The 16,331-nt window shown below is 36.4% G+C and overlaps 4 protein-coding genes across 4 annotated transcripts; 1 reads left to right on the top strand and 3 right to left on the bottom strand.

Annotated features, from left to right (window-relative positions):
- Positions 1-675: 675 nt before the first annotated feature.
- LOC130590385 (uncharacterized) lies at positions 676-2,855 on the bottom strand. The gene is made up of 2 exons (XM_057392683.1): positions 2,175-2,855; positions 676-807 (listed from the first exon to the last, which is right to left on the bottom strand). The coding sequence occupies exons 1-2, from the start codon at positions 2,853-2,855 to the stop codon at positions 760-762; spliced, it is 729 nt and encodes a 242-aa protein (XP_057248666.1). The 3' UTR covers positions 676-759.
- LOC104885194 (ankyrin repeat-containing protein ITN1) lies at positions 2,824-12,315 on the bottom strand. Its single transcript, XM_048639785.2, has 3 exons — positions 12,240-12,315; positions 3,173-3,780; positions 2,824-2,924 (listed from the first exon to the last, which is right to left on the bottom strand). Exons 2-3 carry the CDS (start codon positions 3,760-3,762, stop codon positions 2,861-2,863), a joined length of 654 nt encoding a protein of 217 aa, XP_048495742.2. The 5' UTR covers positions 3,763-3,780; positions 12,240-12,315; the 3' UTR covers positions 2,824-2,860.
- Positions 10,149-11,122, top strand: LOC125495083 (uncharacterized). Its single transcript, XM_048639811.2, has one exon. The coding sequence runs from the start codon at positions 10,262-10,264 to the stop codon at positions 11,000-11,002; it is 741 nt and encodes a 246-aa protein (XP_048495768.1). The 5' UTR covers positions 10,149-10,261; the 3' UTR covers positions 11,003-11,122.
- Positions 12,316-12,551: 236 nt separating the features above from the next.
- On the bottom strand, positions 12,552-15,808 carry LOC125495078 (pentatricopeptide repeat-containing protein At4g13650-like). The gene is made up of 2 exons (XM_048639756.2): positions 15,365-15,808; positions 12,552-14,702 (listed from the first exon to the last, which is right to left on the bottom strand). Exon 2 carries the CDS (start codon positions 14,640-14,642, stop codon positions 12,552-12,554), a length of 2,091 nt encoding a protein of 696 aa, XP_048495713.1. The 5' UTR covers positions 14,643-14,702; positions 15,365-15,808.
- Positions 15,809-16,331: the final 523 nt, after the last annotated feature.

The raw sequence follows: 16,331 nt of genomic DNA on the forward strand, positions 1-16,331 counted from the left end.
CCCCATCCCCATCCTCGCCCTACCACCCATTGCGGGGGGCAAGTCCAGACCCATCCCTGCCCCACCAAGTACGTATTTATATCCATCCCTGCCCCACCACCTATATGGGTACCCACACGCGCTTCATACCCGCGTCGTACACACTTCATCCACACCCCACCACCCGCATGGGTATCCGTACCTGCTTTGTACCTGCATCATACCCACATATTTATATTTTGCAAGATAAAATTATTAATAATATAAGTACATAAATAGAATTTTAATCATATATATGTGGGGCGGGCGGTGGTGGGGCGGGGCGGGCGGGGATAGGGTGGGGGTTATAAAATTCATACCCGCTCCACCACCCATTGCAGGTAGGATTTTAATTTTCATTCCCGCCCAATCTCCTCCAAACCTAGACCTATCCCTGCCCCACTTGGGAGGGAATAGGGCGGATCTCCTACTTGACCTGCCCCATTACCATCCCTAGTCATAGTGCATCATGACCCAATCCATGTTTCTCCATTGTATGGGAAAGGCCATTTGTTCAATAATCCAATCTAGAAATGACTATGAAATGCTATCAAAAGTTTTATGTAAGATCGTAAGTCGAGTTTCATATGATTGCTTGAATTTTAGTAATTGGCTGTAGATAATCACATATTTATTACAGCACTAATATTTGAGAAATGTCAAGGAAAATTTAAGAATGTATTTTTCAAGTTGTGAGGTCAACCTCGTTTTCATTTTCCTGGGTCTTCAGGTGTGTTAATTTCACTTTTTGAGTTTCAGAATCACTCTAATGTCACCTTCATTTGTTCCCTACCAATGTTGGAAATTGGAATGGTCATATAACAAGCCAAAACCATTATGTTGAATAGAAGACTATTCTCATCTTTTATTTTGTAGAAATAAGCCATCAACAAAAATCATATATGTTTGTTTCAGTTGTACAATGTACTCTAAAGACTTATGGTGGTACAAATCAAGATAATGGTAAATTCCTTTCAAAAAAAAAAAAGATAATGGTAAATTGGTGTGATATATGAGTATGACAACGTGACATGATCTATGTGATAAATCTCTTGTGGTTCTGCAACTGTCTAGAATTTAGGAAAGTAGGGCTAATTATTAGAAATATTAGAGTGATTAGGAAAATACAAAAGATAAATTATAGGAACTCCAAACCATAAGTTTAAACTTTTTATTGGGGAAAACAGACCCTTAATCATCTAACAGACCCTTACCGTTCACTTTTAAAGTTGAATATATAGTGATGGATATAAGAGGTCTATGCTGCATCCACATTCGACACTAACAAGCCCAATAAGCTCTCATGTGAAGGGACATGATAGCAAATAAAACTAATATTAGGTCGCTAACTACTAGCTTAAGGTTTGGTTGAGTTGGTCCTGTAACAATCATCCATTAGAGATCAAATATTAAAATGAACTTTTTTTATTGTTAGAACGAATACCACTATATATTAATGTCTATTTCTAGCTAGTAGGGAATATCCTCTCAACAATATGTACTGTTTGCACCTCATGGTTTTGTGGTGGTTGGAATTTGTAATTTGAGAGTAAATTTTTTCTTTGTCGATTCGCGAGACCACAGAATAGTGGCATTGAAGAAATCCAAACTTTCAATTAGCTCATTCCCTACCTTATGCTCATCTATACAAATATATTAAAAAGTTGTGTGACAATGTATACACGCCACGTGGCACCCTCAATCTGCCACTAAAATTTTGCCACATGTCTTAACCAACAATGAGTCAAATCTTATTACGGAAAACTTAGATCTTACTCACGGGAGCGTGATGTGGATCATGCTCATGGAAGCACATACTATTCAAGGTAAAAGAATATACACTTAAATGAGAATAAAAGAACATATCATATTTCCATTCTTAAATATAACATGCAGTGTAAGAACATATAGTCATATGATACAAGAACATGGAGCGAGGTGTAACAAAAAGAACATTAATTAGGAGCACAATGTAAATTATGCTCTATAGCTTTTAATTAATTTTCATAATTGGGAAAACCAACCATAACATCTATTGTTCTTAATCTATCTTATTGGTGAAATAGTTAATATTGATTACATAACTGATCAAGGTGAATCATGAAACAACCTGGAAACCAAAGTGTCATCATATATAAACGTGGGTAGTTTCTAACCTTTGCGTAAGTACTTTTGATTCCTTGTATCACCAGGCGTATTATTTGCTTAATCAGTCTAAAGCAGAGGCGAAGAACGTGCCCAAAGACGAGTAATCCTAACACAATTACCCAAACACCACTTACATATATTATCGTTGGTAGAACAGTATTTATGGTGGACGATGTCAGGTACGTCGTAGGGGATATGATGTTTTTGTTGAAGAATACCAGGAAGTAAACAGAGATTATATATGTCATTGTTGTTGCTGTTATCGCGATCCACATAGTTACCATTAACAAACCCATGACGAGTCTCATACAAGGGAGTCCGCTTATGAGAAGAATTATGACAGTTAAAGATGAGACTAGTCCTACAGTGTTGGTGATGAAGAATACATTGTATATTCCAAGATCAAGTTGTGATTCCTTCTTAACATGTGCCATTATTGAAGTACCTGCTTTATGGCCATCTTTGTCATCTTGCCATACTCCTCCAGGAGGGTTGATTCCGGCTTGGAATGCCATAGTGGCTATTAATGACGACACCACCATAAGAGCAGTACGTTGCTTGTCCAACCAATCGCGGCTGCTTTTCTTGGGTTTTTGTAAAACCTTTGCTTTTGACACTTTGGCATGCCTCAAGGCTAACCAAATTCCCCCATCATGACCATCTTTCTTGGTCTGGATGCAAGTGTCCATCGCGGTTAAGCCATTGGCGTTGATTGCATTTTTCTCCATCCTCTTGTCCTTGAGTAAGAACTCAATGGACTTTACATAGTTGAAGTGAAATGTTGATTTCAGACATTAGTATTGTTATAACAAAAGCAAACAAAAAAAAACAATAGGGATTTTTGCAATATATGAAGCATAAATATAAGTGTTGTTTAAGATATATTTTCATCAGCAACTCCTTGAAAACTCAGAATTCAAAATAAAGAGGATTTCTGGTAGAATTTTGGGACACATACACACAAAAAAAGTAGAGGACAAAAACATAAGTTGATCTATTTTGTTACCTCGTAATGTTTAGCTGCGACTGATAGGTGTAAGATAGTATTACCATCACTATCCTTGGAGTTAAGAAGCTGAGCATCACCCATAGTTCGTACCAAGAACATAAGAGCCTGTGACTGACATGTTTAACACACAAGTGTAAAACAGTTTCGCCATCGGTAGTCCGTTCTCGAGCTGCCTGTGGCTTAGCTCGAAGAAGCACACCAAGCACTTGAATTTGACCATTCATGGCTGCAACATGAATAACGTTCCTTCCATCTTGGTCGCGCACAAAGCACATGCTACTATTTACTGCAAGCAACTCCTTCAATATCTCTAAATGTCCTTTTGCTGAGGCTATATGTAGAGGTGACCATCTTTTTGATTGATCGAGCTCCTCTGCTAACTCTGCTTTGTGGCATAAAATCTCTTTTATGAACTCCAAGTGCCCATGATTAGTTGCTACATGTAACGGGGACTGCACAAAACGACATGATTTCTCGATGATGCATCGATCGAGGATCAGAGGATCATCTCGGAGCAATTCGAGTAAAGATGGCACGTCTCCTCCAAGTGCTGCATCATATAGCCGTGTCTCTCTTTGTCCTTCCATCTAGTTATGCTCTGGACTCTCAAGAGATAATTGGTAGAACTCAGAAACAAACAACAAATTTCATTTTTGAGTAATTTTAAGGAAAATTTGTGAGAAACCACCTTTTATAATCACTTTTTTGTGAGAAACCACCTTTTAAATTTTTTTGGTTAATTAGCTACCTTTTTGGTTCTTTTTTTTGTTGGAAGAAACCACTTGCCGAAATTCGGCGTTGACCTTAATTTTCCGGCGTTGACCATCAGATTTTCGCTATTTTTTTCCAGATTTTTGCCATTTCTTCCACATGAGATGTCGTGGGATGCGAGGGAGAAGATGGGCTTAGGGATGGGAGGGTGGGATGGTCGTGGGGGTGTTTGCTGGCGGGTTGCGAGGAGGAGGGGTTGTCGGGGATGCGAGAGGGAGGGTGGGTTGCCGGGGATGCGAGGGGGGAGGGGGGAGAAAGATAAAGGGGGAAGAATGGTGAAAATCTGATGGTCAACGCCGGAAAAGCGAAGTCAATGCCGGATTCCGGCAAGTGGTGGCTTCCAACAAAAAAAACAAAAAAGGTAGCTAATTAACCAATTTTTTTTAAAAGGTGGTTTCTCACAAAAACAAATTTTCCTAATTTTAACTATATTCAAAGTCAATCTTCACCACGGAATTATTTCGATAATGTGTTTAAAACTTCATTGGACTACTGGAGGCAAATTGGAAATATGATGGATTGATGGGTACTGATACTAACAACTATTAAATGTATATACTGTTTGAAAAGTCATATCCTTTGTGCTTATCAGAGATAATATGATGTGATTTCGAAGCATTACAAGTATATAGTCTCAAAGTAAGATCATAATCTTGATTTTTTTTTTGCCCCTATTGGGAACCCTGTTACGAAGAATATACCTCTACGTAGTCCTGACTTTCACCCAGCGACCCAACAAGCATCCTAACTCGCCCCTCTTGCATAACAATGAAATTATGCTTTTACTAAGATTTGAACTTTGGTCTCCCATAAGAAAGATAGGAAGCGATATCATTGGACTCAAAGGTCCTTGATAAGATCATAATTTTGATTGGATCACTTGAATTTCTTGATATTTCTCCGTTATCTAAAAATTTTCATACTTTATATTGAAATCCGTTTTCAAAAGATTTTTTACTAATACTTTATTTCGATTTTGTAAAATTAAAATTTATTTGATATCTACATTAATATACCCTACTTGTTAGATTCATATAATTTTACACTATCTCATACTCACATTATTTGTTTTATCTAAATAAACAAAAAAAAACAAACTCACTTTCACATTTTTTTCTCTCCTTCCTATCTTCGTATCTATACTAATATATTAAAAGGCGTGTCTAAGCCAGAAACGGTGCCACGTGGCGCTCTCCCTAAGGGAGTTTTACTCCATGTAATCCACAACAATAAAAAAATTAGAAATTGCATAGTGTAAGGTTTGATCCCGGGACCTCAAGAGCTTACAATAAAGTCTTAACCACTAGACCAAATAATATTTAGTATTATCATCTTAAATTATAATTTTAATAAATGAAAATTTTCCTTACCCGGGGCGTAGCCCGGGCCTAATAACTAGTTTATTACTAAATAAAGCAGAAGATATCTGGAAAACGATGGCAGTAGATTTTATGTATATATGTGTCTTATATATACTAGTCATTAGAGATGTGTCAAATGTACATGATATATATAATATGCTAGTTTTTAGGCCCGGGCAATGCTCCGGGTACTTATATTTTTCATCTATTAATAATTTAATTTTAAAATTATTACACAATATATCAGTTAGTGTAGTGGTAAATGTATATAAATTCTTACTAGAATTTTTTGCACGCGATGCGTGTTTGAATTTTTTTCAAAATAGAAACTCGATTTTCTTCGGCATAAGAGTCAAAATTTGAACATTAGACATACGAAGTATAATTGTTTTAAGTTGCAAAAATTGATTGGTTTAGTTTCTGTCACTTAAGTCTCTCACCATTCTTTTTTTTTTTTTTTTACTTTTCAAAGTTAAATTCTATGAACAAAATAGAAATTTCATTGAATTTATTTAAAATTTCTGATATTATAATTTTTTAGTTGATTTTTGAATTAAGTACAGTAATTCATAAATTGTAAAGAAAGTGGACACTTTGATTTCAAGTCAATATTTTAATAGGTTGTAGTTTGTAAATGAATTTTAAGTTTTTGTAAAGTTTCTTCATTTTAGTGATTTGAATAACGTAAATTATGCAATTTTATGATTTTAGTTGACTTGTGAGTAATAGTTATAATTATATTTTTGGTATTTTTGTTTGAAGCCCTCCTTTGATTTGTAAGTGTGAATTTGTAATGTAGAATGGAAAGAGGGGTAAAATAGGCATTTCAAAAGAGGACACCGTTGCTCCCCTTCTTTTATATAATAGAGATATCTCGATGGTCCAACTTGATTAGCATAATTCATAATTAATGCAAAAGCTTCCTCTTTTATCTCATAAAATTATTGAAGATAATAATCATAGGATTCATAATCTAACCAGTAATAACATGCCACCATGCCATATAAACCTTTTTCGTAATATAAATTGAGTCTGACACATAATTAGTAACAACTTTATGTTACATGCATGCAGCTAATCAAATCTAGTAACAGTGTAACACTCACAAATACAAAGAAAACTAAGATAGAAAGCACAGTAAAATGTCTTCTCACATGGCTTGGAACTCCAATAAATAAAATGTTATTACTTTCTTCGTTTCAATTTTGTCGTGACACTTTCTATTTTAAAAAATTTCAAATTAGATGTTACACTTTTATTTTCGACAATAATAACTTCCTTCTATCTCTCTCCTATCACATGAGACCCTTTTATTTTCTTTCTCTATTTCTCTTCTCTCCAAAAATTATGTATGTGATTTTAAAAAATGTCGCAACTAAATTAACGGGGAAGAAGTACGAGGATTTGAGGACTTTATGATATGTCTGATAAAAGATGGATTGAAATAACAATGTTGGACATCCCAGTCATCTTACTTACTTTATGATTCATATATATTCCAGTTCCATCACTTCCATTGGAACCCAACTGCTGAAGACCCCACTTAACTCACTTTCTAGTTTCCTAACTTCACCTCATTAATTCAAGGAAAAATTGTCAAGAATAAGTCAACCTTTGCGTTGACCGCTTTTAACAAGTCAACCTTCGTTTATTCCAGTAGCAAGTAAAGCTTGTACATTAATTAGCTTTTAACAAGTTTTTTTAAATGGTAACCTGCAATAGTAGGTTCCAACAGGTAAGTAAAGATCCATTAGATTTATTGCAATGAATCTTTAAATTTTTCCCCACCTGTTATAAAACCCACCCAACTGCTTCTTCCTCCCTCTTTCATACTATGCTTCTTCATCATCTTCACAATAGTTCAATACAAACCTTACAGTGGTCATCGAAAATCCATCCATCGCCGAGTTCGATCTTCATCATCTTCACAATAGTTTCTCTTCTTGTTTAAAATCTTCCCTTTTAAATTCTCACACTTTCGTTTTTTCTCTTCAAAACTTTCTTCCCCAATTAACCCATCACTTGTCGATTCTCCTGCCCTAAAATTTAGGGTCAAATTCTCAAATTAGACTTAAATACATGATCTGGGTATTAATTAAACGTAGATAAATTGAGCTTAAAATGATTAATAATTTGGGAAAAGAAATGAATTACTGTAATTCGGGTGTATTTGATTCGAATCTCTGGGTATTTTTGTGCCCTAATTCCGTCGAATAAAGCATCGAAATTATGGGTATGTGGTGCAGATTGAGGAGTAGATGAGTGCTTGAAGGATTCGATTGTTTTCTGCATTTCATTATAGTTACTCAAAATTCAGCAATTTCTTGCAAATTGAGAATTGAACTCTGATGTTGCTCATTTCTCTGGATTTTAACATCCCTCCATTTTTCTAATTTCTGGGTCTCAAAATTTGGGGGTATGAAGGTTTAGGGTTCCCCGCCAAAACCTAGAAAAAAAATTCTTAAGGTGGAATCACGTGCCACAATTTTTAGTTGAAAAACACCTTTTAATACCTGTGAAGATGATGAAGAAGCAGAGTATGAAAGAGGGAGGAAGAAGCAGTTGGGTGGGTTAGTTTTATCACAGGTGGGAAAAAATTTAAAGATTAATTGCAATAAACCTAACGGATCTTTACTTACCTGTTGGAACCTACTATTGCAGGTTACCATTTAAAAAAAACTTGTTAAAAGCTAATTCATGTACAAGCTTTACTTGCTACTGGAATAAACGAAGGTTGACTTGTTAAAAGCGGTCAACACAAATGTTGACTTATTCTTGACAATTTTTCCTTAATTCAACACTTCCTGAAATTTTTTCTTCTCACTAGCTTGTAAAATTCTACAAATACAACTCAGTTTTTTTTCCTTGTCTAACTTTTAAATTTTGTTTGCACACATTGATATTTAAAAATTTCCATCATTTCAAATTTGGTCCTTTTCTAAATTTTAACACATTTAGCTTCAATTATATTTGAAATGAAATTTTGATTTTTTTTCATACACAATTTGATATTGGAATTTTTTTTAGAAAAACAAAAATCGTTACTTTTTGCAAATTAATTTATTTATTTTTCTAAAAATGGATTTTTGCAAAAAAATTGTTTGCAAAAAGTTTGATATTGTTTTGTTTTTCAAAATTTATTTCTGAACATGGATTTTTTGCAAAAGTTTTGGGCAAAATTTTAAATATTGGCATTTGTTTTAGAAAAAACTAAATTTGTTTTATATGAAAATAAATTAAAAATAAGTCTGATTGTATAAAAGCCCTTTTGCTCTCATTGTTGTCATCTCCATTTTTTTAACTACATAACAGTCAACTAATTTCCTATTGTTTATTTCAACTAATGTGAAATAATTTGGAAGTTCTCAAATTATGTCGATGGATGAATGTGTGAGATCACCGTCAAAATCTGATGTTTTTCTCAAATTTGTGTTTATAGGTAACTTTTGTGAGTAATTGTGAATGGTTCTTGAGAACAGTGATTTGTAAGTAAATTTTTGTAGTAAATGTTTTTTTATGTATTGATGTTCTAGATTATTAGTTTTACTTTGTATGTTAATTTTAAGTTTTAATAAAAAAATTTGATTATTTGAATGATTTGCAACATGATTTTCTTAATTGTAGAGTGATTTGTAAAGTTTCTTCTTTTAAGTGATTTGTGAGTGGGTGTTGTAAGTTAATTTTCGGTAGTTTTTTTTTAGTTTCGATTTTAATTTTGAGATTCCTTTTGTAATTTAGAAAGAGAAGGAGGGCAAAATAGTCAGTTCAAAAGAGGACAACATAACTCCTCCTTCCCTTATATAATAGAGATAATTAAAAGGTTGATCTATTATTTGCGAATTCTCAAAAAGTTGCATTATTAAAAACAAATAATTCATTGCATATATTTTAGTGATCATGCAGCCACTCTTTGGGATGGAATGAAAGAATATGGTGGGGATGACATGGGGGTATGTGACATGGAATCTAAAGAGACAAGTCAAATTTACCAAGGTGATGATGCATGCTCGAGTTTTTGCCCTCCTATATTCTATGTGCCTAAGCTTTCTATATCTACTCCCTCCGTTTCCTAAAGATCTTCCCACTTACTGTTCCTACAGATACCAAGGAAAATCAAGTTGTGTGGGGCATGGTGTGAGTAAAGTAGGAGAGAGAAAGGGGTTAGGATAATAAACAATTAAAAAAGGGTTAAAGTAGGAGAGAGAAAGGGAGTAAAATTGAATTAATAATGTAATGGTGGACCATATGATAGTGACATGAGAGGGTAAATAGGGAAATTTGTTTTGCCAAATAAGGAATAAAGCAAAAGAGGGAAGATCTTTTGGAAACACCCTTAAACGGAAAGAGGGAAGATCTTTAGGAAACGGATGGAGTAATTGCTAAACATTGGTGTATTATTGTCAGACATTTTATCACGGAAGTGATTATGTACTAAAATTGCAATTAAATTTTAATCGACATTTATTGTTTTAAATAATTTACTCGATGTCAAACTAGTAATTATATGTTCAGCAATATATATCTATCTTTATTGTTCGAGATCATGTGAGATAATTTCCCTAATATTATAGATCAACAATACCATATGTCTATTCTTTGGTTTTTATCTGTGCGTCGGAGTTGAGAACAATAGAGTATACTATGGTGGTAATAAAAGAATAAAAATAGCTCCAATGAAATTATAAAAGAATAAAAATGGAAAAGAACCCAAGCCTTCTAATGAGGCAAAGGATTAGGGGAAGTTTAACGTGCCTTGTGGTTAACTTCAATAGCACACACAATGCAAAGCTACAAAAATTTCCAACCCTATTTGTATAACCACGTGACGTTCAAAACTATCCAAAGTATCTCTTCCACATATTCCTACAAAAACTCCCTCTATACTTCTTTTGCCTCATTTGCATATCCTCTTGTAATAATAATAACTTTCCTTTCCCTACTCCATCTGCCAACAATGGAGCCAACGTACCCCATTGCACCACCACCACCACCACCAGACGAGCACCATGAAAGAATGTCGACGACACGATTCCATCCTACACAAGCGTTGACAGATAGAATCTTGAGGGCTCTAGGGCATAGGCTTTTCCTCCTCCACAGGTCAGACTCTAATTTCTACATATTGGGAGCCACAGGAAATGTGTATATTGTTAACGTATCAACCACCCCTGCATGCACATGCCCTGATCATGCAACCCCATGTAAACTTATTTTGTTTGTGCTTATTAAGGTCTTAGGGGTTCCCTTAGACGATCCATGCCTAAGGAAACGGACTCTAAGGCCTAACCAGCTGACTCGACTCTTGGCTAATCCTAGTTCTATGTACTCCCTTGCGGGGCCTAGCCTTCGCGAGAGGTTCCACCAAGCCTTCTTCCTTGGAAGGGAGCTTGGTGGGGCGGTGCACACCCCACGCCCTAGCGTTGAGGAGGGTGTTGTGTGTCCGATTTGCCTCGAGGAGATGGGGAAGACGGGGGAGAGATTGGTGGCTTGTGGAACATGTAGGAACTCTTTGCATGAACAGTGCCTGATGACTTGGAAAAGGACTCAGAGAAGAAGGTCATTTAGTTGTGTGATTTGTAGGTCAAGATGGAAAGATAGGGCAAATCAAGAGAAATATTTGAATTTGGCTGCTTATGTTAGTGAAGATAATCATATGGCTTCTCAAAGTGCAGGTGATACTGGTTGTGGTGAATAACATTACTGGTTTAATTTGGGTGATCATCCTTTTTTCAATTTGTATAGTGAAGTTGTATAGAAATTTCCAGGTTTATTGATGTAGACTTGCATGCATTGTACAGAAATATGTAATGCTTTATTTATTCATTCTTCCATAGCTACTGCTTAGATATTTGGGTTGGTGTTCTTTCTTAATTTTAAGACACTTTGGTGCAGCATAATTTTTGGCCTTCCCTTGCTTTTTCTCCCTTTTTGCGGTCTGTGGTTGAGGTATAACTCAATATATACTGCAGCATCAAACAGAGATGAAAACTTAGTAATGGAGAACATACCGACAATATAAACAAGAGTTGTCTAGTAATGAATCAATCCAATTTTACAAGTTTGTTGTACAATCTGAAGCTATATACCTCGTCAAACAACAAAGATTAAAAAAAAAATAGCACCTAATGATTGTAGTTAGATCCAACATTCATTTTATCTTCTGCAAATCAAGTCATTTCTATCCAACCTAGCAGAATACAAGCAAACCCATGAACTGGTAGACTGTAGGCCAACCACGCTGTAGAAACACCGTCGTGGAAAGGCTGAAAACTCAAGAGCCATTTTTAGTGGTGAAATGGGACAGCATAAATGGGACACAATCGTTGGTATTCATATCAATAGACAGATAGACTGCTGATATCGTGCTCCACCCTCACAAATGCCTACATCTTCCAAGAACAGTGGTATAACACCAGACCATGGACAATGAGAGTTGGTCTCTTGAGCATAAGAAAAAAGACGTTAATTTATGAGGTGATCTTATAAGAACTTGTAATGTCAGCACCCCAGTGCAGTATATCTCTGATAGTCACATTCATACGTACAATCTCAGATGCATTGGGTTGATAAGTAATCTCATCGTCATACTAATGGCAGCAACTATTCTGCAACGCCACTGCCCAATGTGGATCCTGCTACTTGCAGTATATGGGGTGCCGAGGACGTATACAGTCGTACTGGCTTATATGGTTGACAGTTCAATACTTTCCAATAAATTTATATGTACAACGCATACGTATACAGCACACATCTCTCAATCTTGGTATTTCATTATTCTGTTAAACCCTATGTCTGGAAGGGCGTCATGATTCATGATTGTAACATAGTACAGCTGCAACAGGAAATTTGGAACTGCAGCAAATGTTTATTGTTGCTTAAATTTACAAGCAAACATGAATTTTCCATTTTCGAAATATGCAGAATCAACTTACCTTTCAGGCTACATGGCTCCAGAAAAAATAATTCCTATGCAGATGAAGCAAGTAGGCAAACTATCGTCCTCTGTACCCTGAAAACAGAGTGAATTAATATTACACATCATACATACATTTAAGTACATAGCATTGACATTTACCAGCTGGAAGGCCATTTGCCTCTATTCTTCACTCCCCAATTTCCCTGCAGAAGCAAAGAAAATTGACAACCACAATTTCGGGATGTCTTAACTTGGAAAGCTGAGGGGGCTCCAGAAAACCAAGGAGAATGCACCAAGGTCAATATAACACCACAGGCCACAACACCAGTCACTTAACTTCAACCCAGCTGCACCCAGGTTCCTTCACAATATCTGCCATCTTCATGGAATCCCTTGTTCTTTCAACTTCTGACCATAACTGTTTAGTTGCATATATGTTGGAGAGAATGGTATAAGTAGAGGAGTCATTGGGCTTTAAGAGTGAACAATACTCTGCAACTCGAGCAGCAACATCAAAATCTCTGTGTGCCTCACAACAAGTCAGGAGAGACTTCCAAATTTCATGTTCTTCTTTAAATGGTGAACTAAGAAGAAACTCTTCTGCCTCACCAACATAACCAGAGTGACCTAGGAGATTCACCATACAGGAGTAGTGTTCTACAGAAGGTGAAATTCCATAGTGGCTTCCCATTAGATGGTAATAGCGCCTACCTTCTTGAACCAGTCCTGCATGACAACAAGCAAGGAGAACCCCAACAAAAGTTACTGAAGTAGGCAATATCCCATTCCTCACCATTTTATCGAATAGGTCTAGAGCTTCATCAGAGAAACCATTCTGAGCATAACCTGTTATCATTGAGTTCCATGAGACAACATTTTTGTCAGGCATCTCGGAGAACAATTTAAGTGCATCTTCCACAACCCCGAATTTGGAGTACATGTCAATCAGTGCACTTCCAACAAATATATGGTCACTCAGGCCCACTTTCAGCACATACCCATGCAGGTTTCTTCCTTGTGCAACAGCTGCCATACTAGCTACAGCCTTGATGACACTAGAGGAGGAGAATTCATCTGCTTTTTCCGACAGCTTGTGCATTTCACAGAAGAGCTCAAGAGCTTTTGTATGTTCGTTGTTCTGGACAAGTCCTGAGATGATGGCCGTCCAAGATACTATATCACTCCCCTGTGCAGTCTCAAAAGCTTTCATCGCAGAGTCAATACGCCCGCACTTCGAATAGAAATTCACAATTGAGTTTCTAACTAAAACATCTTGGTCCAAGCCAAGCTTAATTGAGTCTGAGTGAACTTTTTCCCCTACTACAAAGGCACAAGATTTGACAGTAGATGTCAAAAGGCCGATAAAGGTGCAAGCATCTGGTTTCATTCTTTGAAGTCTCAGCAGTGTATAACTTTTAAGAGCTTTTTCATGATCACCACTCAAACCATAGCCAGTTATTAGTGCATTATATGATATTACATTTTTTTTGGACATTTCAGAGAAAGCTCTTTCAGCATCAGTCATGATCAAGAACTTCGAGTACAAATCAACAATTGCAGTACCCAAGTAAACATCACACAGAAAACCAGATTTCAAAATTTTAGCATGAAGTTTTCTGCCAAGTGTTTCATCAGGCATCACAGATGAAGCATCTATAACAACCGAAAAGGTGGTATAATTAGGAGAAAATCCTCGAATTTCCATCTCAAGAAAGAGTTCCATAGCTTCTTCCTCACAACCATTTTGAGCATACCCAGTAATCATAGTATTCCACACTACAACATCCATACTTCCCAACTTATCAAACACGGCATGAGCACTACCCAACTCATCATATTTAGAATACATACCAACAAGAGAACTACCGACAAACTCATTCGAATCAAAACCAATCTTCATTGCATAACCATGCACAGACTCACCCAATCTACAAAAACCCTTGTGATCAGCACAAGCATTAACAACACTAGCAAGACTAAAATCACTAACAAAACCTCTCCAATGAACACACCCATTAAACATTCCACAAAACAACCTAAAAGCATCCTTGCTAAACCCATTCTGTGAATACTTTGCTATCATCAAATTACACACAACTTCATCTCGTTCAGGCATTTCATCAAACACCTGGCGAGCATCGCGTATTCGGCCATTGTTAAAGTACATTGAAATCAGCCCACCACAAACAAAGAGCTGTCTTTCATACCCTTTTTTTAGTATTAGATTATGCAAACTTAAACCGAAGAATTTGTTGGTTGATTGAGAACATACAGTTAAGGTGGTTGAGAAAGTGATTTCATTTGGTTCAATTCCAGCTTTTCGCATCTTAAGGAATAAAGATAGGGCTTTGTGAAACAATCCTTTTTTTGAATAAGATTTGATGTTTGATGTCCATTGCACCACATTTTCGCCAAACATTCTAGGATTTCTCCGTCTTTTACATCGGTTTTAGGCAGTGGCGTATCCAGGATTCCAACCCTATGGGTTCGGAGTCGGTAAAAAAAATACATTCATTCAATCAAAGTTCAATACATTAATTCAAATATCAAACTACAATAGCATAGAATGTTAATTCATTACATTACATCAATAAACCCTTCATAGTCACAATACAATCTACACAATAACACAAGCAAGAAATTTCAACTCCATGAGTCTAGACACTACAAAGTTCAATCACATTAATCATTCATTCATCCACAATCCACAATCCACAATCCACAATCCACAATATCCACAATCCACAATCCACAATCCACAATCATTCATTGAAAATTTATTCAACATTCACAAATCACAATCCAAACTCCAAAGTCTACAATCCACATTCATTCATTCATTCAACATTTAAATCTAAAATTCATAAAGCAACAAATTCATTCTATGAGTAATTGAATATTGAGTAAGTGCTAAGTAATACTAACAAGTAACAACTTCACAATCCAAACTCCAAAGTCCACATTCCACATTCATTCATTCAAGTATTCATTATTCAACAAGACAACAATCAACATTTAAATGATTAACAAAATTACATAACTACAATTACATATTTTAATCATCTAATCTAATGTGTAAAAGACTAAAATCTGAAATAGTAAAATTCATATTTAAAATCGAAGAACTGGGTTGGGGTTTACCTTTCAAACGGCTGGAAAGATTGCTGCCGCCTGCCTGCTTGTTCGCCGTCGCGGTGGGGAAGGCCGTGGGCCGGCGCAGCGTCGCTGGTCAGTCGTCAGACGTGGCTTTGGCTCGTTTCTACTTTCTAGGGAGTTACTAGTTAGGGTTTGGGTTTGGGAGAAAAACGAAAAATTTTGGCTGGGTTTGTGGGGAAAAGAAATGGGAAGGTAAAAAAAAAAAAAGGTTGTATTAAGTTTCGAACCCCAGACCGCGCATATGTGTAAAGATACAAAACCACTGGGACACATGCTTCTTTCATGTTTTATTTTGCACGCATATAGTATATATCTAATATCAAAAATATTTTTAATTTTAAAAAAAAAACCAGGCAATGTTTTTTCAAAAATCACTGGGTTCACCTGAACCCAGTGAACCCATAGTAAATCCGCCCCTGGTTTTAGGAGGTCGAACATGTCATCTGGTGTGTTTACCAGAGTCAGAGGCAGCAGAGTTTAAAAAGTTCGAGCGTTATAGACTTTTAAATTCTAGCAGGGCGTTTAGTTAACGTACTTTATTTATTTGGGAAATTTCCTCACGTATTTATGAGGTTGGCGTAATTTTCAAAATACTCCACATTTGGGGAATTCCTCAGATATTCATGAAGTTTATGTTTGGGCTTAAGATACTCTAATGTGAACAAATTTTAATGCCGTTAGGTTTTCTTTCTCTCCCCAATTTTCTCTCTCCTCCCATTCCCCCACCCACTACACCACCCACTCCCTTCGCCGGTCAGAACAGCAGCATCCCTGGCGACCCCACTCTCTTTTCCTTCCCCCCACCCTCGACACCCCACCCTAGCCCTCCCTTTTCCCATTCTCGATTCCCTCACCCCACCCCGACACCACCCTCTCCCCCCTTTCCCCTATCAGAAATGGCCCCCCTTTCCTATCTCCCATCGTGAGTCGACCCCCTCCCCTTCCCCACCTA

Source organism: Beta vulgaris, chromosome 2 (genome assembly GCF_026745355.1).
Source record: "Beta vulgaris subsp. vulgaris cultivar EL10 chromosome 2, EL10.2, whole genome shotgun sequence".
NCBI lineage: Eukaryota > Viridiplantae > Streptophyta > Magnoliopsida > Caryophyllales > Amaranthaceae > Beta > Beta vulgaris.

Bases quoted from the DNA above. Each gene is read 5' to 3' on its own strand.
- LOC130590385 (XM_057392683.1), bottom strand. From the start codon at position 2,855: ATGGACACTTGCATCCAGACCAAGAAAGATGGTCATGATGGGGGAATT. The intron at 808-2,174 runs GTTAGAAACTAC...CAACATTGGTAG, and splicing joins TCAAAAGTACTTACGCAAAG to GGAACAAATGAAGGTGACAT.
- LOC104885194 (XM_048639785.2), bottom strand. From the start codon at position 3,762: ATGGAAGGACAAAGAGAGACACGGCTATATGATGCAGCACTTGGAGGA. The intron at 2,925-3,172 runs GTAACAAAATAG...AACTATGTAAAG, and splicing joins TCGCAGCTAAACATTACGAG to TCCATTGAGTTCTTACTCAA.
- LOC125495083 (XM_048639811.2), top strand. From the start codon at position 10,262: ATGGAGCCAACGTACCCCATTGCACCACCACCACCACCACCAGACGAG.
- LOC125495078 (XM_048639756.2), bottom strand. From the start codon at position 14,642: ATGTTTGGCGAAAATGTGGTGCAATGGACATCAAACATCAAATCTTAT.